Source organism: Acanthochromis polyacanthus, chromosome 18, assembly GCF_021347895.1.
Source record: "Acanthochromis polyacanthus isolate Apoly-LR-REF ecotype Palm Island chromosome 18, KAUST_Apoly_ChrSc, whole genome shotgun sequence".
NCBI classification, from domain to species: domain Eukaryota; kingdom Metazoa; phylum Chordata; class Actinopteri; family Pomacentridae; genus Acanthochromis; species Acanthochromis polyacanthus.
The window spans coordinates 23,353,104-23,379,993 of NC_067130.1; the positions used below are offsets into that span (position 1 = coordinate 23,353,104).

Here is a 26,890-nt window from a genome sequence, read left to right on the forward strand (position 1 = left end):
ACACTTTGTCATGATTCAGTTACCAACACATACACATTTGAAGAATTTGTCATAACCATATTTGGAAATAGGCCTGCACTCTGCAGGCCCACACAGAACTTCCCCAACGCTGATGTTCCCCACGTATAGTTCTGCTTTTATGCACGTACACAGCTCAAACAGGTTACTTCAGTTCAAACATATTCAGTAACACACAATCACTTCTTTTAATCATTCTTTCTTAGTCTAATCACATAACAAACCATTTTAATCATCTTTCCATAAAAATCAACAGTTTAGAGTGTGTGTGTGTGTATATATATATATATGTATATATATATATGTATATATATATATATATATATATATATATATATATACATCAGCAAGCATAATCATATGGTTAACTTATAATGTTTCTTTATTAGATCTTTATTTATCTGCTCAAAACCTTTGTTATCTTAAGGTAATGATTGCTTCTGGGACCTCAACAACTAGACCCCACTTGACAACGGCAAGAAAGATTTTCTGAATCTTTCAGTCAGGTATAGGAGCTGTCCACTGATGTTTTGTTGTTTACTGAGGCAGATGTGAATTGGATGATCCAGGTTTGTCAAAACGGCCTTCATCTTCCTAAGTGCCTGTCTCTCCACCTCATCCTCCAATATGTTCAATTTCATTTCAACCACAGAGCCAGCTTTTTTCATCAGTTTGTTCAGATGCCTTGCATCCTTGTTTTTTGTACTGCCTCCCCAGCAGACTGCAGCATATAACAGGACACTTGCTACCACAGACTGATAAAACATCTGCAGCATCTTACTGTAGATTTCTAAAGATCGAAGTCTTCTGAGGCAAAGAAGTCAACTCTGGCCCTTTTTGTAGATGTAGTCTACATTTTTAGACTAGTCTAACTTATTGTCAGGATGGACACCTAAATATTTATACGATGTCACCACCTCGATGTCCACGCCACACAAGTGTTCAATGCCTGAAAAGGCACTTATCAGATCCCTGTATTCAGCTTCATGTCCATTTCTGATACATGCCACGATAGTAGTGTCATCAGAGTATTTCTGAATGTGGCAGGACTCAGTGCTGTATTTGAAGTCAGATGTAAACAGTGTGAACAGGAATGGAGCCAGGACTGTTCCTTGTACTGCTCATTAATGTCCCAGAAACACAGTTCCCCAGCCTGACAAACTGTGGCCTTCCTGTCAGGTAATCTATGATCCAAGAAACACAGGAAGGATCCACTCCCATCTCCGTGAGCTTGTCTTTGAGTATGGTGGGTTGGATGGAGTTGAATGCATTTGAAAAATCAAAGAACATAATTCTCACATAAACTCCAGGTTTCTCCATATGAGACAGGGCACGGTTCATAAAGAGGATGGCATCATCCACTCCAATGTGTTCTTTGTATGCAAACTGCAGGGAATCGAGTTTGTCTTTGACTTCAAGCCTCAGTAGGCATAGAATCAGCCGCTCCAGAGCTTTCATGATGTGTGGGCAATAGGTCTGTAGTCATTTAGTTGAGCCGGACATTTGACTTTTGGTACCAGTATATGGTGCCATAATTGGGTCAAAAGTCACGCGCGCAACACGTACCCCGTGCGCATAACACGTACCCCGCGCACGCATAGCAATGTCTCCACGCCCAAAAAACACTCTGCGTGCGCGTAGCAATATCTCCGCGCGCGAGGAGCCTCGTGGAGCACTGATCTACGCACGCGGGGAGAAGACTTTTGACCCTTTGTGGGCGGATACCAGTGTTTGCCACAACCTCCCAGCGTGTCTACTCCAGTGATTCTGACTCTTAAACTCCCTGTCAGAATCACTGGAGTAGACACGCTGGGCTTCTGGGCCGATTCCAGTCAGTCCACCTGGGTAACTGCCGTTAGCAATGAGCTAACTAACGTCTAAAGGCTGACAGCCCCGCAATGGAGCACTGAGACCTCCCGTTTAGAGCCAGAAATACGTGGAGACACTCACCCACCAGCAGTTGGAGATCCGGGCTCGGTTCTGTGTGTGTTCAGCAGAGCTGCAGTCCATGGGCACAGCAGAACAGCGGCAGCAGCATCAAAGGGGCTCCAGCGGACTGTGTCATTTCCTCTCTTGTGGCATCCCATGTGGGGGGTGAGTTCTTCCTGTTGCAGACCTCCAATCATAGGGAGGTTGTGGCGAGCACTGGTATCCGCCCACAAAGGGTCAAAAGTCTTATCCCCGCGTGTGTAGATCAGAGCTCCACGAGGCTCCTCGCGCGCGAAGACATTGCTACGCGCGCGCAAAGTGTTTTTTGCGCGTGGAGACATTGCTACGTGCGCGCGGGGTACGTGTTTCACGCGCGAGAGAGTTCAGAGAGAGAATGTTACGCATGCACGAGAGAGAGTTACGCGCACGTGTCTTTTGACCCAATTATGGCACCATACCGGTACAATACAGGATGTTTTCCATAGAGCAGGCACCCACCCCAGCTGTAGAGTCAGGTTGAAGATACTGTGGAGAGGTTGACAGAGTTGTGCAGCACAGTCTTTAAGCAGCCTTGGACACACACCATCTGGGCCAGCTGCCTTCCCAGAGCGAAGTCTTCCAAGCTCCAACATCACCCCTGTCTCTGTGACAGAAAAGGGTACAGGTGCTAGAAGGGAAGTGGCTTCAGCTGTGGAGACGTGTAGGAGATGGAGAAGGAGAAGCAGAAGCTATAGTAGGGATTTCCATATGTTGAGGAGAAGAAGGACGAGCAGTAGTAGAAGTAGGTGTGTCCACAGTGTCAAATCTGTTGAAGAACAGGTTGAATTTGTCAGCCCTTTCCACATCAGCGCACAAGGTTTGCAACAGATCTGCAGATAAACCAAGTTATGATCTGACCTGCCCGGTGGTGGTAAGGCAGTAGCTCTGTAAACTTCTTTTACATTAGCATACAGCAGGTCTAGGGTTTTATTTTCTCTGGTAGGGCAATTAACAAACTGTAAATCCAGTCAGGTGAGAGGAGAGGCTGACATGATTGAAATCTCCTGATATTATTTTCACGGAACCAAGTGCGTTGCCTTGGGTGGGATGTATACAAGTATTGTTATGATGTGACTGAACTCCCTTGGTACATGTTGTATTATGGATGAAATGCAACTACCGACAGTTCAATATCTGGACAACACAGCTTCTCCTTAACAGTTATATGTGAGGAGTTACACCATCTCTGGTTAACAAATAAAGCCAGACCCCCTCCTTTCTTCTTACCACAAGCTTTAGCATCTCTGTCTGACCTTGTGAGAGTGAAGCCAGGTAGGTCCACAGTTGAGTCTTAGTTGTTTTGGTTCAGCCAGGTTTCAGTAAAACACAGGAGACTGCATTCACGATATGTTTTGTCAGTCTTCACCAATTTCTCCAGCTCGTCACTTTTGTTTGGCAAAGAGTTGGCATTTCCCATGATGACTTATGGAAGGGGGCTGCACAGTGGAACAGTGGTTAGCACTTTCGCCTTGCAGCAAGAAGATCCCCGGTTCGAATCCCGGGGTGGGCCTGGGATCTTTCTGCATGCAGTTTGCATGTTCTACCTGTGCATGCGTGGGTTTTCTCCAGGCACTCCGGCTTCCTCCCACAGTCCAAAAATATGCTGAGGTTAATTGATAACTCTAAATTGCCTGTAGGTATGAATGTGAGTGTGATTGTTTGTCTGTATATGTAGCCCTGTGACAGACTGGCGACCTGTCCAGGGTGTCCCCTGCCTTCGCTCGAGTCAGCTGGGATAGGCTCCAGCACCCCCCGTGACCCTAGTGAGGATAAAGCGGTGTATAGAGAATGGATGGTTGGATGGACTTATGGAAGAAAGGGCTTGTATCTCCATTTCCTCGCATTCACCTTTGCACCAGCACGGCAACCACGAAAACACCTCAAGATGTCCACTGGAATTGGATGTTGCTGTCCAGATTTGTTCTGCCTCAATGAAAAAAGCTCCTCTCTTGAATAAACTCTTCTCAAAGCAGAAACCTCCATCAACAGCCGACAAAACACGACAAAATAAGAAAAAAATACATTTAAATTTAAAACAGTTAAGAGACACCAAACTTTGCAGCCCCTTTCACAGGTGCAAGTTCCAGAATGACTCATGAATGAATGTTTCAGTAGGTATGCAGTCAGTTTTGGCTGTTAATCAGCAGTCACGTTGGAGATATCAAAGATTTCCAACAAGCTTTCAATGGAGTATTAATTTCCAAAATGTACACCAAAACACTCCAGGTGGCCTGAATTCCATCAATGAGACCCAATAACTCACTGAAAAGACTTGTTTACTTAGTTTTCCTAGAGTAAAGTTGCCACTTTTTGAATGAGAATCTGCTGGAGTAAAAAAAACTCTAATAACCACTAGTGATAATATAATTCATGGTACTTTGTCTCTTATTTTAGACTGAAGCGCTGTAGTTGGCACACCAAACATGAAAGTATGAACCGCATCTGCTCTGGGGTGCAGGATGGCAGAGAACTTACCTCCACAGTGTGGGAACTGTGTGTAAGCTGTAAATATGCACCAGAAAAGCACAATATACCCTGAGCTCATGAGGGCCTTAACCTGCAGTGTCTGATACACTTGGGGAAATAAACAAGTTGTGAACACAACACTTACATATTAGCACTTTTTTCATTTGACATAGACATGTTACTTAAATTTCCCTCGGGATTAATAAAGTATCTATCTAATCTATCTTATCCATCCATCATATTTACACATCCAGCAGTTGCAAAGCATCATTACCCATGATTTTGAGTAATACTCATTCACTTTCTGTTGTGTTTTTGGTCTTAAACATATGAGATACAGTGGGTACGGAAAGTATTCAGACCCCTTGAAATTTTTCACTCTCTGTGTCATTGCAGCCATTTGCCAAAATCAAAAAAGTTCATTTTATTTCTCATTAATGTACACTCAGCACCCCATCTTGACAGAAAAAACAGAAATGTAGAAATTTGTGCAAATTTATTAAAAAAGAAAAACTGAAATATCACATGGTCATAAGTATTCAGACCCTTTGCAGCGACATTCATATTTAACTCACATGCTGTCCATTTCTTCTGATCCTCCTCGAGATGGTTCTGCTTCTTTATTGGAGTCCAGCTGTGTTTAATTAAACTAATTGGACTTGATTAGGAAAGGCACACACCTGTCTATATAAGACCTTACAGCTCACAGTGCATGTCAGAGCAAATGAGGTCGAAGGAACTGCCCAAGGAGCTTAGAGACAGAATTGTGGCAAGGCACAGATCTGGCCAAGGTTACAAAAGAATTTCTGCAGCACTCAAGGTTCCTAAGAGCACAGTGGCCTCCATAATGGAAGACGTTTGGGACAACCACAACTCTTCCTAGACCTGGCCGTCCAGCCAAACTGAGCAATGGTGGGAGAAGAGCCTTGGTGAGAGAGGTAAAGAAGAACCCAAAGATCACTGTGGCTGAGCTCCAGAGATGCAGTCGGGAGATGGGAGAAAGTTCCACAAAGTCAACTAGAAAAAGCACTCAGAGACTGCAGACCTCCACCAATGATAGAGAGGAAAACAGGAAACCCATGCAGTAAAAGAGCATGAGCTGGAATCAAACCTGCGTCTCTGTCACAGTTCTGTTTACGAATCACCTTCTTAACCAGTTGAGCTATCTGGACATCTTGCTCCAATTTGTTGGACGACATACTAACCTATGATGTTTTCGTCCTATTTTGGACCACATACTAAAAAATTCAAAGTGATCCAGAATCCAGGATCCTTTCCGGATTGCCACCAAAATTAAATCAGCTCTTCCTCTTACCATAGTCTACATCCCCTCAAAATTTCATGTGAATCTGCCCAGGCGTTTTTGAGTTATCTTGCTAACAGACAGACAGACAGACAGACAGACAGACAGACGCCGGGTGTTACTTAACCTCCTCAGCGGAGGTAACTATCACTGCAGCCCTCCACCAGTCGGGGCTTTATGGCAGAGTGGCCCCACGGAAGCCTCTCCTCCGTGCAAGACACATGAAAGCCCGCATAGAGTTTGCCAAAACACACACGAAGGACTCTCAGACTATGAGAAATAAGATTCTCTGGTCTGATGAGACCAAGATTAAACTTTTTGGTGTTAATTGTAAACGGTACGTGTGGAGAAAACCAGGCACTGCTCATCACCTGCCCAATAGACGGCTTGCAGTGTTTACTAACACAAGCGTCAACATCGGCATGCACGTGCAGACCCGATGCAGAAAGACAATGGCACAGCCGAAACTTAAGAAATCATACCTTGACGAGCCATCACCTGCCGATCGTACCTGTTACTTCAACAAGTTGACACTTAGTACAGGTATGCAACTATCGGACCCGTACTCATTGCCACAACAAGAGTGGTTACGGGATATGAGGCAATGGCCTAATATTCAGTGGCCGGACATCTATTTATATTTAATCAACTCGCCAAGCGTTTACACGAAAGAGAATTTAAAGGCATACAAATTCCTTGATGCTGTTAATTTCGTGCTTTGCGGTCATGTACAGAAACTCACATACTATCCAGTGTCAGAAACATGGTGTGAGTGTACAAATTACCTGTCAATTTTGTTCTTAGCTTTGGTGCTGTTGGCACTGTCACGCCTGTGAGGAAATACCGAAATCAGGACTGTCTGAATCGTCAGATGCACGACCTGTTAAAATTGTATTTATTATAATTATTAAAGTTCTGTAAAACAAAATAACAAGGCTAAGTCAACAAACCTATTCATTGCGGTAATGACAAAACACCCTATTATCGCTCACATGCACGATAATGATATAAAGCACTATCCACGGGATCTTTTCTCTACATATCTAATTTTTATATTCGGTGATGTAACATTTCCATGATTTGAAAGGATTTTACAAATATAAATCAAAATTGAATGACCGTTTACCTGAAATGAAATGAAATGTGCACTGCAAAGCCGCATTCTTTATTTGTGCCTCCGACCAGTTATCCCGGTTGATCGCACGTAGCCACTCACATCTGTACATCTGCAGACGTTTGCGTTTCTTAGGAGGACGTGGTGGAGTTTCGGGGTTAGACATTTTCAAATGCCTCGGTGCAGTGCGCAGCAGTCTGTACTAGCACTGTAACTAGCAACTTGTGACAGGACCATGCAGGCAGGCAAACAAAGCCGCAGACGCTGGCTTCTGAGGTCTATCCGCTGTATCTCACGTCGGGTCCTCACTACGTAGGTTCTACTAAGATGATATTGGCTGTCCTTAATATTTCCTGTTTTATTTTATTCATTATACAGTTTTGATGAATGTGTGACAGACTTTTATGATACATTTATGAAAATACGGAACAAATTGCGTCCCGTATTGAGTCGATACGGGACGCAACAATTAATTGTCAAATAAAGGACGATTCCGTATTTTACGGGATGGGTGTCCCTACCTCCAGGTATTGAATAAAATTTTAAATGAGGGTTGTCTGTAGTGCAATTCTGACAGCCGACAGCACAACAAGAAGGCATATTTAGCATAATATGTGTATATAAAAACACCTAGGCCAGGTAAACAGGCTTTGTTTTGCACCGGGTCTATGTGCGCAGCTGCCTAATTAAGTATTGCATACATCATGTGAAAGGGTCAATCCCCAGTCAAGAACAGTCACAGAGTTGTTCTGACTTCCTTTGTTATTTTAGCTGTGTGCTTAGGGTCATTGTCCTGTTGAAATGTGAACCTTCGGCCCAGTCTGAGGTCCTGAGCACTCTGGAAGAGGTTTTCCTCCAGGATATCTCTGTACTTGGCCGCATTCATCCTTCCTTCGATTGCAACCAGTCGTCCTGTCCCTGCAGCTGAAAAACACCCCCACAACATGATGCTCCCACCACCATGTTTCACAATTCTGTCTCTGAGCTCCTTGGGCAGTTCCTTCAACCTCATGATTCTCACTTGCTCTGACATGCACTGTGGCCTGTTAGGTCTTATATAGACAGGTGTGTGCCTTTCCTAATCAAGTCCAATCAGTTTAATTAAACACAGCTGGACTCCAATAAAGAAGCAGAACCATCTCGAGGAGAATCAGAAGAAATGGACAACATGTGAGTTAAATATGAATGTCGTTGCAAAGGGTCTGAATACTTATGACCATGTGATATTTCAGTTTTTCTTTTTTAATAAATTTGCAAAAATTTCTACATTTCAGTTTTTTTCTGTCAAGATGGGGTGCTGAGTGTACATTAATGAGAAATAAAATGAACTTTTTTGATTGTATCAAATGGCTGCAATGACACAGAGAGTGAAAAATTTCAAGGGGTCTGAATACTTTCCGTACCCTCTGTAAATAGCTGGCTTTCCATCCATCCATCCATCCTCTGTACACCGCTTTATCCTCACTAGGGTCGCGGAGTGGCTGGAGCCTATCTCAGCTGACTGGGGTGAAAGCAGGGGACACCCTGGACAGATCAAAATAGCTGGCTTTCTACCTGCTAAATCATCCACTGTATTTTAAAGCTCGTCTTTAACTGTGTCATTCTGCTCTTTATGCTGAGTTGGTAGTGTGCAGTGGATTTTAGAGCATTTCCTGGGAAAAACAGAAGAAAAGAAAATCAGTGAAGTTGGAGCCAGACAGTTAACTGCTTACTGTAACTCGGTATAAAATTGCATATAGACATGGTGAGCAGCCGATTCAGCTGAGAGTTTTAGAAATTGTCTTTTCATTCTTTGATACTTTCTAAATATCAGTTACAGCCAGTTTTAAGTGATTCCTGCATTTGTACCTGATCTTGATACCCAGCTTTGCAAAGGTTTCTGTGTCAAACATGTTTAAATCCATTATTACATGTAGCCAATGGTTAGGCCAAATGCAGGCACGAAGTAACTCCGGTAATCCTCCTGCGCTGAAATGTAACCTTACAATCAAGTGTTTTCAGTACAAAGAACGGCATGAACTTAATTCCACTCCCCTTTTTTCAGTCTCCTTTCCCGGGTGATGATGAGGAAGAAGTGTTTGACAGCATTGTCAATGATGACGTGCGCTACCCTCGCTTCCTTTCTCCTGAGTCTGTCTCCCTCATTCAAAAGGTGAGCGCCTCTCAGATGGATCTGAATTCTCCATCTGTCTTATCTCATGAGCACTTCAGATAACAAAAGCCCTGGTTGTTGAAACTTCATGATCAACAGTCACTAGGTTGAGTACACAGTGCTTAAAATTGATTCTGTTGAGCACACCTCTACAATGGAGTGTAATCTGAAGTACACAGATTTAAGTGATCTGAATATTGTGTGTCCCATTGTACAGAACAGCCCTCCATCAAAGCACTGTTTCTGTGTTTCAGTTGTTGCAGAAAAATCCTGAGATGAGACTTGGAGCAGGAGAGGAGGACGCCTCGGAGATCAAAAGACACACATTCTTTCAGGTCATTATTCAGTCAAGCCCTGCAACTCGTTCAGTTGAAATTCAACTCTTTTTGTGTATATATGCCAAATTCACAGCATATGTCATCTCACAGCGCTTATCATAGTAAGGTACAGATGTTATATATAAATTTCAAATGGAGAACAGAAAATTCAGCAATCCAAATATGCCTTTGAATCCAAAGGCATTGACTGTGAGCGACATGGGGAAGGAATGATAAAACACCTGAGATAGGGAGGGGGAAAAAAACCACAGGACCTTGAGGGAAACACGGAGTTAGTGACATGTAACAGTATAGAGAGAATAGAGGAGAGGAGCCCAGTGCATCATGGGAATCCTCCGGCAGTCTAAACCTATAGCAGCATAAGTAAGGAACAGCCCAGGTGATCCTGAGCAGTCCTAACCATAGGCTCTATCAAGGAGAATAGTTTTTAGTCTAATCTTAAAGGTAGAGAGGATGTCTGCCTCTAGAACCCAAACTGTGAGCTGATTCCACAACAGAGGAGCTGATAACTGAAGTTTCTGCCTCCCATTCTACTTCTGGAAACTCTGGGAACCACAAGTAAACCTGCAGTCTGAGAGTGAATGGCTCTGTTGGGATGATATGGTACAATAAGCTTTTTGAGGTAAGATGGAGCTTGGTCATTCAGAGTTTTCTGTGAGAAGCAGGATTTTAAATTTTATCCTAGAATTTACAGAGAGCCAGTGAAGAAAGATGAAGGCTTTATTGTCATTGAGCAGCCTAGGCCTAAAGCAGCATAACTAGGGGCATAACTAAGGGACGTCAAAGAAGTAGTCAGCTGTGCCCCGTACATGCAGACTCCAAATGACCCCCTCAAGCTCACCCGACTCAGCCCTAACTATAAGCTTTGTCAAAAAGGAAGGTTTTAAGCCTGGTCTTAAAAATAGAGAGAGTGTCCACCTCCCGGGCTGCACAGTGGAGTAGTGGTTAGCACTTTCGCCTTGCAGCAAGAAGATCCCCGCTTCAAAATCCCAGCCTGAGCCTGGGATCTTTCTGCTTGGAGTTTGCATGTTCTCCCTGTGCATGTGTGGGTTTTCTCCGGGCACTCTGGCTTTCTCCCACAGTCCAAAAATATGCTGAGGTTAATTGATAACTCTAAATTGCCCGTAGATGTGAACGAGAGTGTGCTTGTTTGTAGCCCTGCGACAGACTGGCGACCTCTCCAGGGTGTCCCCTGCCTTCACCCGAGTCAGCTGAGATAGGCTCCAGCACCCCCCGCGACCTTAATGAGGATAAAGCTGTGCATAGAGAATGGATGGATGGATGTCCACCTCCCGAACCCAAACTGGTAGCTGGTTCCCCAAGAGAGACACCTGACAACTGAAGGCTCTGCTAAAAGTAGAATTACTTTTAGAAATTCTATAACAAGTAAGCCTGCAGTCTAAGAGTGAAGAGTTCTACTAGGAATATATGGTACTACAAGGTCTTTAAGATATGATGGAGATTGGTCATTAAGAACTTTATATGTCAAGGAGAAGGATTTTTAATTCCATTGTGCATGTCACAGAAATGCAGAATAGAATTAGCAGTGAGTTGTAATTTTGCATGTTTAATTTGCAGTTTTTCAAGCATTTCTGAGCCCCATAGCTAGTAAGTAAATATAAATACCTGACATTTTGGGGGCTGAAAACTTTAAAAAGCACATATTTGGTAAAAATCATATCACCATGTTGAACAGGTGGTTGGTGAAAACAAAGTTGTAGCTTAAGCAAGATCTTTTTCCTACATTCTGATACTCCTCTACTGGTCATGATTCCTTTGGTGTCAAAACAGCCTTCAAATATAGTCATGTTTTTAGCACTTTCTATTTATTTACTCAAAGAAATAAAACCAAGATTTTGGATGAATCCTCAAAACTTGTCAGTGTAATTTGTCAAAATTATATAAAAAAGATAAGTGCTAATATTCCTTGTCGATTTCACAGCCGTTTGCATTATTATTACACACACCAAGTTATTGGAAAAAAAAAGGCTGATTCTAGGGTACATGTGGAATACTGATCCAGTTTTTTTATTTTTTTTATTTTTTGTGCAATGACTCGTTTCTGACTGCATTTTAAAGCAAAATTCTAACTGTAGCCCTCTCTGCCCGTCGACAGGGAATGGACTGGGATGCTCTCCTGGCCAAGAAGCTAAAGCCTCCCTTCCTGCCAGTCATTAGAGCACCACAGGATGTCAGTAACTTTGATGAGGAGTTCACTCGCCTCAAGCCAGTCCTCACCCTCCCCCGAACTCCGTGCATTCTCACGGCCGAGCAACAGGAAATCTTTGCTGACTTTGACTTCTCTTTCATGAGTTGACCAGAGGAAGTCATGCACTGTCCTTAACAGGCAACTCTTCTGATTCAACAGAAGCTGAGAAACTACAGTCCTGCCTTTTCCATTTTCATATCTTTGTGGCCTGTTTACTGCAATACACTGCTCAGGGAAAACAGCCTGGTTGAGGCTGATTTCACCATAGTTTATTTTTTATTTTGTGTTATTGTATGCCGTCTGTCACCAAGTAGGACTGAAAGGCTAAACATCTACTCGGAGCCATAATGTGTAATTGCTTGCACGGCCCTTTCAAGCCAAAGGACTCCCCTGTAAATAATTGTGATCTTAATGAAGAAAAAATAACTGAAGGCCGGAAGCAATGAATGTATCTTCACATGTAGTCATTTTATGTGTGTGTATATATCTTGTTAAACTGTTATGTTGTTGGAAAGCAAAATGGTGAGAATAGCAATTTTTAAACTTCTGCCATAGATATTTCCCAGTTATTTGGATATTGTAAATAATGCTATCACAAACATGATTGTATAGAATAAATTTTCCTGTGTGAAAAGTATGCAAAGGTACCTTTTAATGAATAAATGTATAAATGATGGACTTTGAGCAGGAAATTTTTCATGAAACATTTATTCATTTTTAATACAGTATTTTCAAAGTAGTAAAAAATATTGCATATAATATGATCAGTACACAAGTTGATTAAATGGTACTTTGTATGAACCAGAGCGCTCACTGACAATGATTGAAGGCAGTCTGCATTTTGTCCAACACAGCTGTTGTACATTAAATTCAACACCACATTTATTGCTCTCTTACAAGGTTACTATTGCACCAGGAAAAGCTCAAACAGAATTACTAAATGAAGCATTACACTCCAAGGGCTTTAAGTCTAAGCTAATGTTTCCACAGTATTCTTCCTGTCACTCTGTTAAAACAGTCGTACAAAAGTCTAAAGAAATGTTCTGGTTCAAATAGTTCAATAGTTAAAAAAAAATACTATAAACAATATAAAATAGCTTGAGATGCCATCCATTTAAAGTCAACATGCCCTGCACATCAGGGTTGAATAAAATACTTGGAACTACACAGTTAAAATTCCCAAAGATCTCTCAGGCTATCCTACTTTTGAGACAAAAAGTGCACCCTGTAAAACCTCTGTGCAGAATAAATAATTTACCACAGGTAACTAGAACAGAATGAACTCGCGATACTGAAAACTAAAATTAGGATGCAACTCCAGTGAGGGAACAAAGAAACAATACCCACCACAGACCTGATTGTCTACACATGCATCAAAAACAAATATTTCTTTACTCACATAAAGGATTCAGTGGAGGAGGCAGGAGTGTGGGTGGGACGTGGCTGCGTAAACAAAGACCAAGCATGAGTCAACAGGGCTTCACGACTGACTTCACTATAAGACTGTGCAGTAAAAATGGCTGCAGACAATGTGGATGATTCCTGTTTCAAGGGAAAATTTATATTTTACAATGTCGTTATTGTATGAATAAAGAAATGCTGTTGTGCTGGTTACCTGTTACTAGGAGCAGGAACCTTACTCTGAAGGGAAGAAAACACTAATGAATCTGTTGACATCCATAACATGCAAAGACAAGGAAAAAATGGGAAATGCGGATTGCAACAACACAGTAAGCACACAAGCAAGCAATCCATTGAGAGGAAAAGAATTAGGGGAATGCTGCAGAGTAATGGCACAGGTGCCTTGTAGGTAAACTATGCAGTTTACCTAGAGTTCATCCTCTAACAATGTGGTCAACTGTGTGATCCCAAAAACAGAAATCTGTGCATTCCTAAACTTGGTCGCTGCCCTCCCTGAAGTACACCTGCTCCCACACCACTGTGCCCCATACGCAGAAGAAACCCCAAAGGTTGTGAAATGTTCCACGGTCAAAGGGGTTTTCATCTGCGCCGCAGTGTTTGAGGTAGGATATGCGGTGCCGCGACATAAACTCCCATGTGGTGGTGTTGAGAGATACTAGGTAGAGGTGGGAGCTGAGCAGGAGCAACATGATGAGCGAGAGTAGGGCCACCAGCACAGCCACGGCTAGCAGCACACCGTTGGTACGCAGCCACAGCTGCCAGGTGGGTGCGTAGCTGAAACCTGTCCTGAGGAAACAAACAGGACAGCTACACAATGTAGCTGGAAGGAAGCAGTAATCTGCTAGTACAATACATGTATTGTATTGGCAATACAATACAACAATAACTTTATTTTCTTTATTAGTAGAGATGAGTGGTGACGGGGTTGTACTCACCAGGCGATGTGCAGCCCCCATAGTAGTACTAGCAGCTGGACAGCCAGGTAGAGTACAAACCAGCGGTGGTTCCTCTCACCAACACAGTTCTCAATCCACGGGCAGTGATGGTCGTAACGCCGGACACAGTGCTGACATGTCTGGCAGTGCTTTGATCTCATTGGCTGCTGCTTGAAATAAAGAGGAAATACTGGCATTAAAAAACATGGATTCCTCTCACGTGGAGTGAAAGCATTATTTTTTTAATACTTTGGTTCAAAGTCTGCAGGATTTGACCAACTCCTGGACAAGATTTGTTTTGCATTTTTTTTTTAAAGTTTATTTTGAACATTTCAACATAAAAAGAAAACATCAACAAAAGACAATAACTTGCTCAAAAAGAAGTGGGAAGAAGTTGAAGCTTATCTAATCCCACCCCTTCTCTTTACACAATGATTGCAAATCTATTCATTCTATTCATTGTTATTCAAAAATAACAATGACAATAATAATAATAATAATAGTGTACATGATTTAAAATAAATACACACCAATATATCTGTTTACATTTATATACTGACAGTCAATAGAAACTTTGAGGTAGAAATGTATGCAGAATTCTACTTGCTTGGTTGTAATTATTCATTGTGGATTTACTGATGATCTAGTGCCCTGGTAGTTGAGATAATGATGAGTTGTCATTTTGTCATGATTCATTGCACATGGGTTGGTCACTTTGCAAAAGTGAACCAAATACACACCAAGCAATACTCAGTGAGTATCTGCACAATTTGAGAATGTGTTTTGAAGGCCGACGTAGACAAAATTGTTGGTACCCCTCAGTTAAAGAAGGAAAAACCCACAATTCTCACTGAAATCACTTGAAACTCACAAAAGTAACAATAAATAAAAATGTATTGAAAATTAAATAATCAAAATCAGCCATCACTTTTGAATTGTTGATTAACATAATTATTTAAAAAAACAAACTAATGAAATAGGGCTGGACAAAAATGATGGTACCCATAACTTAATATTTTGTTGCACAACCTTTTGAGGCAATCACTGCAATTAAACGATTTCTGTATTTGTCAATGAGCGTTCTGCAGCTGTCAACAGGTATTTTGGCCCACTCCTCATGAGCAAACCGCTCCAGTTGTCTCAGGTTTGATGGGTGTCTTCTCCAAATGGCATGTTTCAGCTCCTTCCACATATGTTCAATGGGATTCAGATCTGGGCTCATAGAAGGCCACTTTAGAATAGTCCAACGCTTTTCTCTCAGCCATTCTTGGGTGTTTTTGGCTGTGTGTTTTGGATCGTTGTCCTGTTGGAAGACCCATGACCTGCGACTGAGACCAAGCTTTCTGACACTAGGCAGCACATTTCTCTCCAGAATGCCTTGATAGTCTTCAGATTTCATCGTACCTTGCACACTTTCAAGACACCCTGTGCCAGATGCAGCAAAGCAGCCCCAAAACATTACTGAGCCTCCTCCATGTTTCACCGTAGGGACAGTGTTCTTTTCTTCGTATGCTTGGTTTTTGAGTCTATGAACATAGAGTTGATGTGCCTTACCAAAAAGCTCCAGTTTGGTCTCATCTGTCCAAAGGACATTCTCCCAGAAGCTTTGTGGCTTGTCAACATGCATTTTTGCAAATTCCAGTCTCGCTTTTTTATGAGTTTTTTTCAGCAGTGGTGTCCTCCTTGGTCGTCTCCCATGAAGTCCACTTTGGCTCAAACAACGACGAATGGTGCGATCTGACACTGATGTACCTTGGCCTTGGAGTTCACCTTTAATTTCTTTGGAGGTTGCTCTGGGCTCTTTGGATACAATTCGAACGATCCGTCTCTTCAATTTGTCATCAATTTTCCTCTTGCGGCCACGTCCAGGGAGGTTGGCTACTGTCCCGTGGGTCTTGAACTTCTGAATAATATGAGCCACTGTTGTCACAGGAACTTCAAGCTGTTTAGAGATGGTCTTATAGCCTTTACCTTTAAGATGTTTGTCTATAATTTTTTTTCGGATGTCCTGGGACAATTCTCTCCTTCGCTTTCTGTTGTCCATGTTCAGGGTGGTACACACCTTTTCACCAAACAGCAGGGTGACTACTTGTCTCCCTTTAAATAGGCAGACTGACTGATTATGAGTTTGGAAACACCTGTGATGTCAATTAAATGACACACCTGAGTTAATCATGTCACTCTGGTCAAATAGTTTTCAATCTTTTATAGAGGTACCATCATTTTTGTCCAGGCCTGTTTCATTAGTTTGTTTCTTTAAATAATTATGTTAATCAACAATTCAAAAGTAATGGCTGTTTTTGATTATTTAATTTTCAATAAATTTTTATTTATTGTTACTTTTGTGAGTTTCAAGTGATTTCAGTGAGAATTGTGGGTTTTTCCTTCTTTAACTGAGGGGTACCAACAATTTTGTCCACGTGTGTATAAAGGCCCAAAAAAGGCCACCATTGTTAGTCCAGTGAACAGCATCATGCCGCGTCTATCACATGAACAACGTCTCCGGGCACTGGGTATGGTGGAAGCCGGTTTAAGCGACAGTGATGTAGCCAGGCGTATGGGCTGTTCCCAACCCACAATCAGAAGCCTGGTCCAAAGCATGCGGATTGCTGCCTGCATCGAAGCAAATGGAGGCCATACTCTGTATTGACTGTTGTGACTTTGTGTTTGGCAGGTGCAGTTTCCTTTTGTGAAATTCTTTATTTTGAAATCATTCTTGAAACTTTAGATTTTTGTTTGTGTATGCCATTATGCTAAACAAATGATTCATATGAAGAAAATCCAGTTTCGGGCTTCAAAATAAAAATTATGTTGAAAAATATGGTCTCAAAGTTTTTAATGACTATCAGTGTACAAAAGGAGCTAATAATACACATAAAGAAAGAAAACTAATTGTTAAAGAAATCGATAATTATTAACAGTATCCTGTGCCCTGTCCTGTATTGTGTGAAAACATTACCTTTGTATTTAGTTTTAAACTGTTGCATGTTTGGGCATTGTTTTATCTCCTCCGCACCGTTCCAGAGTTGTACCCCACAGAATGAAATACAGAATCTTTTTCTGTTTGTACGGATTTTGTTTATTTTGAAGTTGTATTTTCCTCTTAAATGACATCCCCCTTCTATCTCTAAACAATCTCTGTAAATTTTGTGGCAAAATGTTATTTTTAGCTCTGAACATGATTTGTGCGGTTTGGAATCTCATGAGAAGCAAAGCCTTTACCTTTGTAAAGGTCAAAATCAAGTTGGTGACATGTCTAAGACTGTAGAACCAAACAACTCTACATATGATGTGAGGTGTGTTCTCTTCCTCATTTTAGGAAACAGGCTTGATGGTTAAGGTCACAGAGCATCACAGAAGCCAGGGAGGAACTGTGATCTCGATAAAGCGCCCTTTTCAGGTTTTCAGTATGATTTCAGGACAACATTCAGGGTTCTGTAGAGTTCACCAAGTTAAATTTAAGACTTCGGATATCTTTATAAAACACAGAAAACTATTTATATCCTTTTCACAATTTACAACAAACAATCAAACAAAAGCAACAATACTGGTCTTGTCAAGTAAGATGCAGATGTTGAGGTCTCAGAGAGGACTCAGGCTCATTATGGCCCTAAGGTAACAAAGGTTTTGAAGCAGACAAATAAAGATCTTAAGAAGAAACATTATAAGTTAACCATATGATTATGCTTGCTGAAATATATATACATTTTTGAAGTGTTGATTTGATTAAAGTAATGATTCAGATGATTTATTATGTTCAGATTGAGAGGAATGATTTAAGAAGTGATTCTGTGTGAAGTAATCCTTGTTTAGGCTCTGTGTGTGCGTACGGGCCTCATAGGCTTGTGTGTCCAGGCCTTAAGAAAGCAGAAGTGCAGTAAACAACAGTCACCATGACTCGGCAGCCACAATGACATTGCAGCCTCCTCAGAAAAAAGGGAAGTTTGGGAAAAACCCAAAAGGGTGGGCTGAAATGTGTGTGTGTTAAACAGAATGTGGACACTGTGTATTTGCTGTAACAACATGACTTCTGTATTACTGCTGTATGTGATGACAAAGTTGATTGCATAAGTTAGACGGTGTCAGAGGGCATACCTAGCCAGTTTTGTGTGTCTGGAGAGAGTATAAGAATGGGAGAGCAGAGACATTATACGGGAGTTGTTCGCCGGAGCCGCCAGAAGAGCTGCAAAGGGAACTTGGCCGGAGTTCTGAAGAATCTTCACCTTCCTCTTTTGCCCGAGAGACGGGAAGACGACACGGGACTTAGGCTCCAGAGATCGCTGAGGACATCGTTGGAAGCAAAGTCTTTTTCTGACTTTGTTCAACAAGCGAAGACCACACTCTGCCAAACGGAGAGTCCTAAGAGGTTCTGCAGTTATCCAGAAGAAACCAATAGAGGGAAGAACCGACTACACCCGAAGAGGCAAAGGAGGCAACAGCCCTGGGCTGTTCCCCTCCCCGGGGCCGGGAGACCCAGTGACCCGCTACAGCCTGAAGAGACGAGGGTTTTTCCATCACCACCATACCACAGAGAAGACAGCTGGGGCGTAAGCACTAACGTTCCAGCCGATTCCAGAGATAACTGCCAGACCACGATTGGCTTACAGGACTCCTCCGCTCCCCCCTGCCGAGGGAGAAGATCCTTTTGTTCACAAAGAAGACATCGTACCGAGTCCTCTGGACAACTGAGTGCTTTTCCCAGACGCAAGACGAGACCGAGTGATACGGTAGTGGCCACGCTGTTCGCTCTCTCTCCTAAATTCAATAATTAGAGAAGATTGTCAGGTACGCTCAATTTAGTTACTTTAGTATCATTTTTAATCAGAAATAATTAATTGTTTTAATCATGAATTGATGCTGTGCTCTTGCTAAACTTGCTTAATAAAACGCTCTATTGCATTTAAAAAGAAGCCTAATGAAATTATTATAAACCACTGAAAATCTGCATAGTGGTAAAAAGTTAAGTTGATTGTGTGCATCCAATCCAATGGTTCTTAAAGGTTATTCAGTCCAAAGTGAGAGTGTTTAAACATTACCCCTGAGGTTAGTTCTTTCCAAACCTCTAAAACGAACCCGGGAATAGCACCAAGTGCATGCAAGTCCTTAGAGAGAAGCTGTCCGATAACGAATGTGAATGATAGATCAATTCTACTACTTAGAAAGGCTGCTTGGTGGGATAGTATTTATCAGATAAGAGGGGTGAGACATTCGGATGCAAGGCAGTTAGAACCTGGGCGAGTGTCTCTCGATTCCAGCTTAATTTATTCTGCTGAAACCTGTTAGGTGAAATACTAATAGGCAGATAGAATCTAACCCTTTAAACGGAGAGCTGGACCAACTTTAACCTGAGGCAAGGGTTAAAAAAGGCTAGACTGGCGAACATGGCGTCCCTGGGTGGGCACGAGTGAAGAAAGAAGTGTCCAAAAAGAAGATTCTGAGGGTCTGGCACCGACACCTAGAATCAACCGCCAGAACCTTTCAGTGGAAACTGGGGAAGAGAGGGCTAATCTCTTCTGACCGAGGGTCCACGCTGCGGAGATCGGGGAAGGAGAAGACGAGACCTTCTGACCGAGGATCCACAGCACGGGTGATCAGCCGACAGAGAGACTCGGGATCATCACGCCTGACGGGAGGTACAGTGAGAACCGCAGGCTAGAAGAAGCCGCAGTGACCTTGGGCCAGCGCATCCCAGAAAAAAAAGGCACCGCGGAGCAGCCAGACGAAGTCTGCACTCATCCCTGCTTAACGGTCCTACGAGAGGTTTTGAGGGAGCAGACGACTCGAGACGACAAAGACGATGGCTGAGAGCCAACAAGACAAAGATGTACTCGTCACTGATAAAGAAGAAGAAGCGACGGCCCCACAAGACGACGCAAAAGCCGGAGGGTCCGGTGAGCGAAGAGAAGATCCATCCTCCGAAGCCTCAGTGCCAGGGGAGACGACGATCGACGAGGTGGTGAAGGACTCCACTTCAAAGAAGACACGCCCAGACCTCACTCCAGTCCTCCAGTACCAGATTGTCCTGGCAGGTAATGGGTGGGATACCTGGGAGGAAGAAATAAAGCAGCATGTGCACAACTATAACCAGAAGCTGACAAGAGAGCAACTGAAGAAACAACTTCAGGAGAGCCTCGACAGAGATGGGTGCTTCACCTCCCATGAGCGGGTGGGAGAGCATTGGCTGACGGTGCTAGGAAGCATAACAACACTGCCCAAGTCGAAGGAAGGCGTGAGGCAATGGTTAATCTGGTGGGGTGAGTATCTGAAAGAATCAACAAGAGGTGCTCCAATGTCAAAAGTTGTCATGATATTGAGTCCTTCTGCAGAGTATGACGCTGTGGTAAAGATGCTTGCCAAAGAGACGGGGGTGGTTCCAGTTCTGATCTCCAACAAAGTGCGGGCAACGGCAATCCAGAAGGACCACCGAGATGTGCTGAGGCCTATACATGAGTATAAAGCCTCAAGAAGTGAGATGATGGTTGAAGAGGACCGGCAGAGCGAGCAGACGCGCTCAGGCTCGGTGAATGACTCAGAAGAAGAGGACACAGGTACCGAGGGACCTGAGTATGCCGGGCTGCCAGAGCCAACAGGGTTCGCAAAATGGGAAGCCCTGCAGATGGAATTTGGTGGACTGAGTCGTCCGCCCCCGGCGCCCCGACCAAGCCTCGCAAGGGACTACTCAGCACTGTCCCCCACAACTCAAAGGGACATTTATGCTACTGATGAGCTCATCGCATCCAGTAAAAAGGTCATCCAGTCCCTGAAGAAGTATACCGCCGCCCACAAAGCCGCGAAGTGCCCAGCTGATGAGGACCTCATTGAGGACGAGTCGATGAGCGACAGATCCGAGAGGACTCTCCCCACCTTACCACCGTTGCCCACAGATGGTAAGAAATTCAGCAACCAGACGGGGGCTACAGCTTACTACATCGAAGGAGACCCTTGGCAGTACCACGCAGATGCCCTGCTGGTGATATCCTCCTCCATCCTGAAAGTCAGAAATACAGCTTTCAGAAAGGCGCTCGCACGCAGAGGTGGCGAAGAGTACAAGAGGGAGAGAGAAGAAGCCCGTAAGGAGAATAGAAATCGTCCAGACGGATGTAGATCTGTGGTGGTAACCAGCGGGGGAGATTCAACGTACTACTCTATAATCCATGTGATAGAAGATGAGTATCGTGATGGAGATGACATTGAGTCGTACAGAAAAAGGCTATACGGTGCCCTGATCAAAGGACTGGCGAAAGCAAATGACCTGAAGTACAGGAGAGTGGTCATTTGTGCTGATGGACTGAGATCCAACACGCTGCCCTGGGAAGTGGCAGAAGAGGCAGCCACAAGAGCGGCAAAATGGCAGCTGATGGCGCATGAGGTCTGTAATGAGTTAAAGCAACTGGTGGCCATGACCTCTCAAGCTCAGAACAAGGAGCGGAGAGATCGCATACTGAAGCCCTGCAAGGATGCAGAGAAGGCGAGAGGCCTTAAAGCAAGAGGGAAAACTGATCGACCAGCAGAAAACGGAGCAAAGATGCCTGAGGTGTTCAGCCCTGAACGGGAGAGAAAATCATCCACACCTGGTGAGGCAGCCCCACCTGGAGCTTACCCTGGAGGTGAACACAGCTATGTCCAGAGCCAACCTCAGCACAAGTCCATGGTAATATGGAAGCAAGAGACTCCTCCAGGAGCTGTGGTACAGAAGCTGTACCTGCGGGACCAAGAAGGGGCCATGGAAGGCGCAATCCCCGAAGGTGACTATACCAACCTGCAGACCACTGGGCAGGACCCGAGAGAGCAGAGAACACCAAGGACCCCTGTACCTACAGGCCCAGCGGTTTCACCCATCACTCCAGGACCAACGCCTCCTGTCCCTAGACGACGCACCAGTTTGGAGCCAAGGCGTGTTACCGTCAACCCAGCACCAGAACCAGATATCGTGGTGAGCAGCAGTGAGTCGTCTGATGAAGAAGGACAAGAAGACGACCAGTCACTAGAATCAGTCCCCCATCAGACACCCAATCCTCCGAAAGACCTCAGAGTGGGCACCAGGAAAGGTGAGAAGAAACCGGTGGAAATGGTGTCAGTGAGAAGAACCTCAGAGAGGTTGGCAAGGGATCCAAGCTTTGGCCCCATAAAAACCAGAGATGAGAGGCAGGCATACATGCCAGAGATCGGCCAGACCAGTTATGATGTGCCGGTCAGCTGGGCTGAAAAACCAGATGAGAGGAAAATCCTGCCGGTGAGTGCTACATTTGGGGAATGGGCTAATATATTGATGATGCCTAGTTATGGAACTCTAGCAGCATGCACGCAGCTGACAGCTGGTTTCAGAACGGCCTTCATCGCCATAACCCATGATGTGATGCTTCGGAGAATGAAGAGGGCAGCATACAGCTACTCCAAAGAAGTGGAAAGGGCAATGTTGGAAGACTTTTCCGAGGATGAAGAAACCGGAGAGAGACCCCAACAACAGCCACAGCCACAGGAGGCCCCAGCAGCATCCGTGGCTGGAGCAGCAGGTAATGCAATGAGCCTGCTGACACCAGCCCAAGGCTTCACAGAATTCAAAAAGGTCAAAATGCTGGTGAAGGACAAAGAGTCTGGGCAAAGCATGGTAAATTACCTGAGAGACAACTGGTTGCTGGTGAAGAACACTACCACGTGCGAAGAAGCCAGAAAGCTGTGGCTGACCTATGCAACAGGTAACACAGTGAAAAAGGGAGAAACCTCTCAGAGTCATTATGACCGGTTGGTGCTTGAAGACTCAGATGACGAAGAAAGCTGGTAAGGGTTAAAAAACGCTAGACTGGCGAACAGTCTTTAAAATAATACAGTATTCCATTTAATATAATACCATATTTTTTCCTTCTCTGTCCTGCGCTGCATTTGCAATCTAATATTGCAGCCAATATAAGTATTTAAAATGAATTCAGCCTGGACATGGATAAGTAACAGAATGTGACAATGCCAATCCTATTATTAGGTTAGAGGTGCAGAACGTCTCCCAACTGCCTGTTCCATTATAATGTTAGCTAAGATGTTGTAACTAACATACAACAGAAAAAAAAATTTAAACTGTGGTCTTAGACAGAAACTAAATGGTACAGAAAACACCTTTTTACATGGAAGCACTAATGGTTGCATTAGATGTTTAAATTGAATATGAAGATTAATTCTTGACTGTGACTGCGAGATGTGAATGAAAGCTCCAGAAAAAAAGGACAATGAGTTAGAATGTATGAGACTAAACAAGATGTTTGTTTGTGGTTGAAATACAGACCTGGACATTAAGACAGCTTTTCTCAATTACTTAAATGACAGTAGACTTGCTGTTGTCTTGTTGTGTTTTTGAAGTTTTTGTGTTGGTTTGGTTGAACAGAAAAACTGTTAAATAATTATACTAAATATATTGAATAAATGAACATGGTTGTGGTTACAGAGATAACCCCTGCCCCTTTGTCACGTAAAGCTTTGTCTTCACTTGAGGTAGTGTGGGTATGTAACACAGAGCTGTGCTGCCTGCCAACCTATGATATTCTATACCACTAGGATCATACAAGTACAGCAGAATGTTAACTGTTACATTTCAGCCTGAGAGCTCTACCAGCTCCAAGGAAAGATGACAAACTACAAACAGAGACACTCAGCAAACAAAGACCCCATGGTGAGTCCTCAGAACAAACACAGCACAGGGTTTAAATGTGGCCAAGAGAGGAAACACTGCAGAATACCATGCAGACCAAAGTAATGCTGGTAACTCAGATAATGATGATCATGGCAATTTCTCTGCACCAGTGCATTCTGGGGAGCTGTCGGATGGCTGCTCCCAGTGCACATCATGATATTGAGGTTTTCTGACCCACTTGCTGGGCGGCTCACACACTCAGTGTAGCAGCAGTGCACTGACCCTTTGCTAATTTCCATACAGCAATCGGGCTCAGTTTATCTGATTATATCTCTGAGTGTGCAGTAAAAGGCACTTAAAAAACTACATTTAGAATTACTCATCAAAAATTCAAGGTGAAAAATATCTTCCAAGTGTCACACATTTGCTTCAATCAACGTATATAAGATAATGGGATTTATTTCTTTCACAAAAAAACAAAGAAACAAAAATAAGCTGCGCAAAACTAATAAAAAATAAAAAGTCTGCAGTTCAGGCAAATGGTCTTCTAACTTTGGTCACTTGACTATTGGTGACAGCTGAATCACTAATAGTTTCTTAGCTGTGTCCAAGAGCACATAATTATTGTTTCTAAGGGACCCAGAACAAACTCTTTATTTTTTACATAATTTGAAGTGAGACGTGTTGAATAAAGGGCTGCACAGTGGCTTGGTGGTTAGCACTTGCGCCTTGCAAGTGGCGTCCCACCCCTCCTGGTATCTTTCTGCATGGAGTTTACATGTTCTCTCTGTACATGCTTGGGTTTTCTCTGGGTTCTCCGACTTCCTCATACAGTCCAAAAACATGCTGAGATTAATTGGCAACTCTAAAGCGTCCATAGGTGTGAATGTGAGTGTGACTGGTTGTCTCTATATGTAGAACTAAGATAGATTGGCCGTGCGTTTCTGAGTTTTTCGACACGATGGAAAAGGTTCTGTTAGAGCATGGTTAACTGGAGTGGAACCTAAACGTATCAACACAGAGATTTTTATTCACATATTTCCCGGATCTCCCCTGCCTACACTCGAAGTCAGCTAGAATAGATTGCAGCCCTCTACAACCCCAATGTTGTATAGATAATGGATGGCTGTTGAATAACGTGATTTTGATGAAATATCCCTTTTTTTTTTTTAAAGTTATTTTTTTGGTCTTTGTGGTTTTATTTGATAGGTCAGTGAAGAGACAGACAGGAAAGTCGGGAAAAGAATGGGGAGAAGACATGCAGGAATCGAACCCAGGAACTATAGCCCCTGTTCATGGGTTGCTTGCTCAACCAGTTGAGCTATCCGGGCACCTGCAATATCCCAATTTTAAACTGAAATTCCTTAAATTTTTCCAGCAAAACCACACATCACACATTAGTTCATAACCGTCTGACTGTGTGCTAGCTGTGGTAATCACTGTCAAGAGTTTTCATTCTGAAATAACTCCATGCCACATGAGCCCACAGCAATTCACTGCGATGCAAAGAGCAGAGTACCTGAAGCAGACAGTGGCCACAGCGTCGCTGTCGCAAGGATTTGGTGGTGGGTAGGATCATGTCCTGCTGCTCCTCAGTCACTCCCAGTGTAAACTGGCACAACACGAGAGGCAGAGAAGTCAGATAAGCCACAAAGACAAACAATGATCTGTTATTATATGTTATAATCAGACTGTATTGATTTGAAGGATTAATTCACAAACTACCCAGCAGTTGTAAAGGAGTTAAAATTAACCCCACATTTACTAGATGCAACAGTAATGTGACAGTCATCATTCTTTGATGGGTCTCTGCATAGTACAGATTTTTAGCTCTGACGACTTTTTTCACAACTGTTCAAGTCCTGTCCTGTCCCTCTGCCTTAACCATGTTCTGACTGTGAAAAAAGTACCTGTATTGAATACATGCAGCATCTGCACTGCAACACCAGAATTAAAGAATACATGCAAACAAATAAGTGAAAATATAGGTTTGTTGGCTTCAGATAAACGATTATTCTGTTGATGTCATTTTTAAACATTCTCTCACACATGCACATTATCTTTCACTTCCATGTCCCAGACTTTTATCAGCCTTTTCAACCAGACAAAATAGACAAGGCCCAAGCACAATGTTACAACTGCTCTGAGTTCAGATTCTAATTCTAATAAAGACTGATGATGATGAGAGTATTGACAGGAAAACAAATGGGGCTCATTGACCACCTGCAAATAGCTGTCATCAGACAGGATGAAGCCTGGGTCCATCAGAGAGACTGCAAAGTAGAGCAGCACAGACACCAGCACCAGCAAGACGAAGAGCACAGGCTGTACGAGTTGGCCTGTCTCCTCCTGCTTCCTCAGCTCTTTAATGGAACACACACATGCCGTATGACAGTCATTCTTCAGCTACAAACAATAAAAATGCTTTTCTAGATAGCTGCTAATATCAGATATGAGTAGCAACATTAACCATTCGCTTGTCATTTTTTGACAATTACATGCAGAGCTACAGTGTTGTGCTGTGATGTTTTCTAATGTAGAAAAGTGAGTCTTACCTGTGTCATGTAGGAAGAGTATTAACGTTATGACCCATGTCAGACTCACATGAGCTGTTCTAACCAGAAACCCTGAGCCAAAAACATTTTTGAACATGGTCCTAGCACACTAGGGCACCCATAGCCCTAGTGGAGCTGGATGTCAGGTGTCATTAACACAACTGACAGAATATCTGAAAGGACGGTTAACGTTAACGCTCCTCAAACATCGTAATTAGTTGCCGGAGTAACGGTAATGTCAGAGAATTAACGGTTATTTTGCGACCGTCTGTGCGAGCCTGCGACGTTCACGTTATTAGTTTCGCGCAGCTGAATCAAACGCTGAATTAAGTAGAGGTCAAAAAATTACACTGATTTGAAGAATATTAAATATATAGAAAATAATACGTATGTTACGATTTCACAGTTGCAAGGCAGCACAAACGATACATTCTGTGATCATAGATTTGTTTTCAGTTTTTTAGTCGTCACCAGTCGACCGTGATTGGCCAGCGGCGGTCATATGCATATGACAGGCAACGATAGGGCAGCCGGGAAGGACAAAACTGTTGACTGTCAACGTTAACACGCGATTCTGTGTTAGTTTACACGGACCTGGGAAGGGTAGCAGGGTGTGTATGGAGTAAGGTTACTGTCAAAAATATTCATCCACAATTCTCACCATTCATATTCGTAATGCTAAACATTTGTATGTTAATAAAAAACTTGTACACAAAATTCTGCTGTCATATGCATGAGTTTGATAAATTTAGGGTTAGGATTGTTTTTACGAGTATGAACCGAAAAGTTGT

The 26,890-nt window shown here is 43.1% G+C and overlaps 2 protein-coding genes across 6 annotated transcripts in view; one reads left to right on the forward strand and one right to left on the reverse strand.

Moving 5' to 3' along the window:
- Nucleotides 1–12,244, forward strand: part of pkn3 (protein kinase N3) — a 39,938-nt gene extending 27,694 nt beyond the window's left edge. The window contains exons 20-23 of one of the 2 annotated variants that reach the window (XM_051938372.1): nt 8,914–9,021; nt 9,276–9,356; nt 10,516–10,745; nt 11,476–11,613. In XM_051938372.1, coding sequence (XP_051794332.1) covers nt 8,914–9,021; nt 9,276–9,356; nt 10,516–10,701 — 375 coding nt within the window. In that variant the 3' untranslated portion in view covers nt 10,702–10,745; nt 11,476–11,613. Of the gene's footprint in view, nt 1–8,913; nt 9,022–9,275; nt 9,357–10,515; nt 10,746–11,475 lie in introns of both variants that reach the window. The other variant, XM_022220807.2, reaches the window with a different exon arrangement.
- Nucleotides 12,245–12,260: 16 nt separating this feature from the next.
- zdhhc12b (zinc finger DHHC-type palmitoyltransferase 12b) lies at nt 12,261–26,612 on the reverse strand. Of its 4 annotated transcripts, none has more exons than XM_051938390.1 (5): nt 26,100–26,608; nt 25,768–25,907; nt 25,064–25,156; nt 13,926–14,095; nt 12,261–13,776 (listed from the first exon to the last, which is right to left on the reverse strand). In XM_051938390.1, exons 1-5 carry the CDS (start codon nt 26,194–26,196, stop codon nt 13,461–13,463), a joined length of 816 nt encoding a protein of 271 aa, XP_051794350.1. In that variant the 5' UTR covers nt 26,197–26,608; the 3' UTR covers nt 12,261–13,460. The 4 variants fall into 4 exon arrangements, with proteins under 4 accessions (XP_051794350.1, XP_051794351.1, XP_051794352.1 ...); XM_051938391.1 differs by having other exon boundaries at nt 13,926–14,092; nt 26,100–26,601; XM_051938392.1 differs by lacking the exon at nt 25,768–25,907 and having other exon boundaries at nt 26,100–26,612.
- Nucleotides 26,613–26,890: the final 278 nt, after the last annotated feature.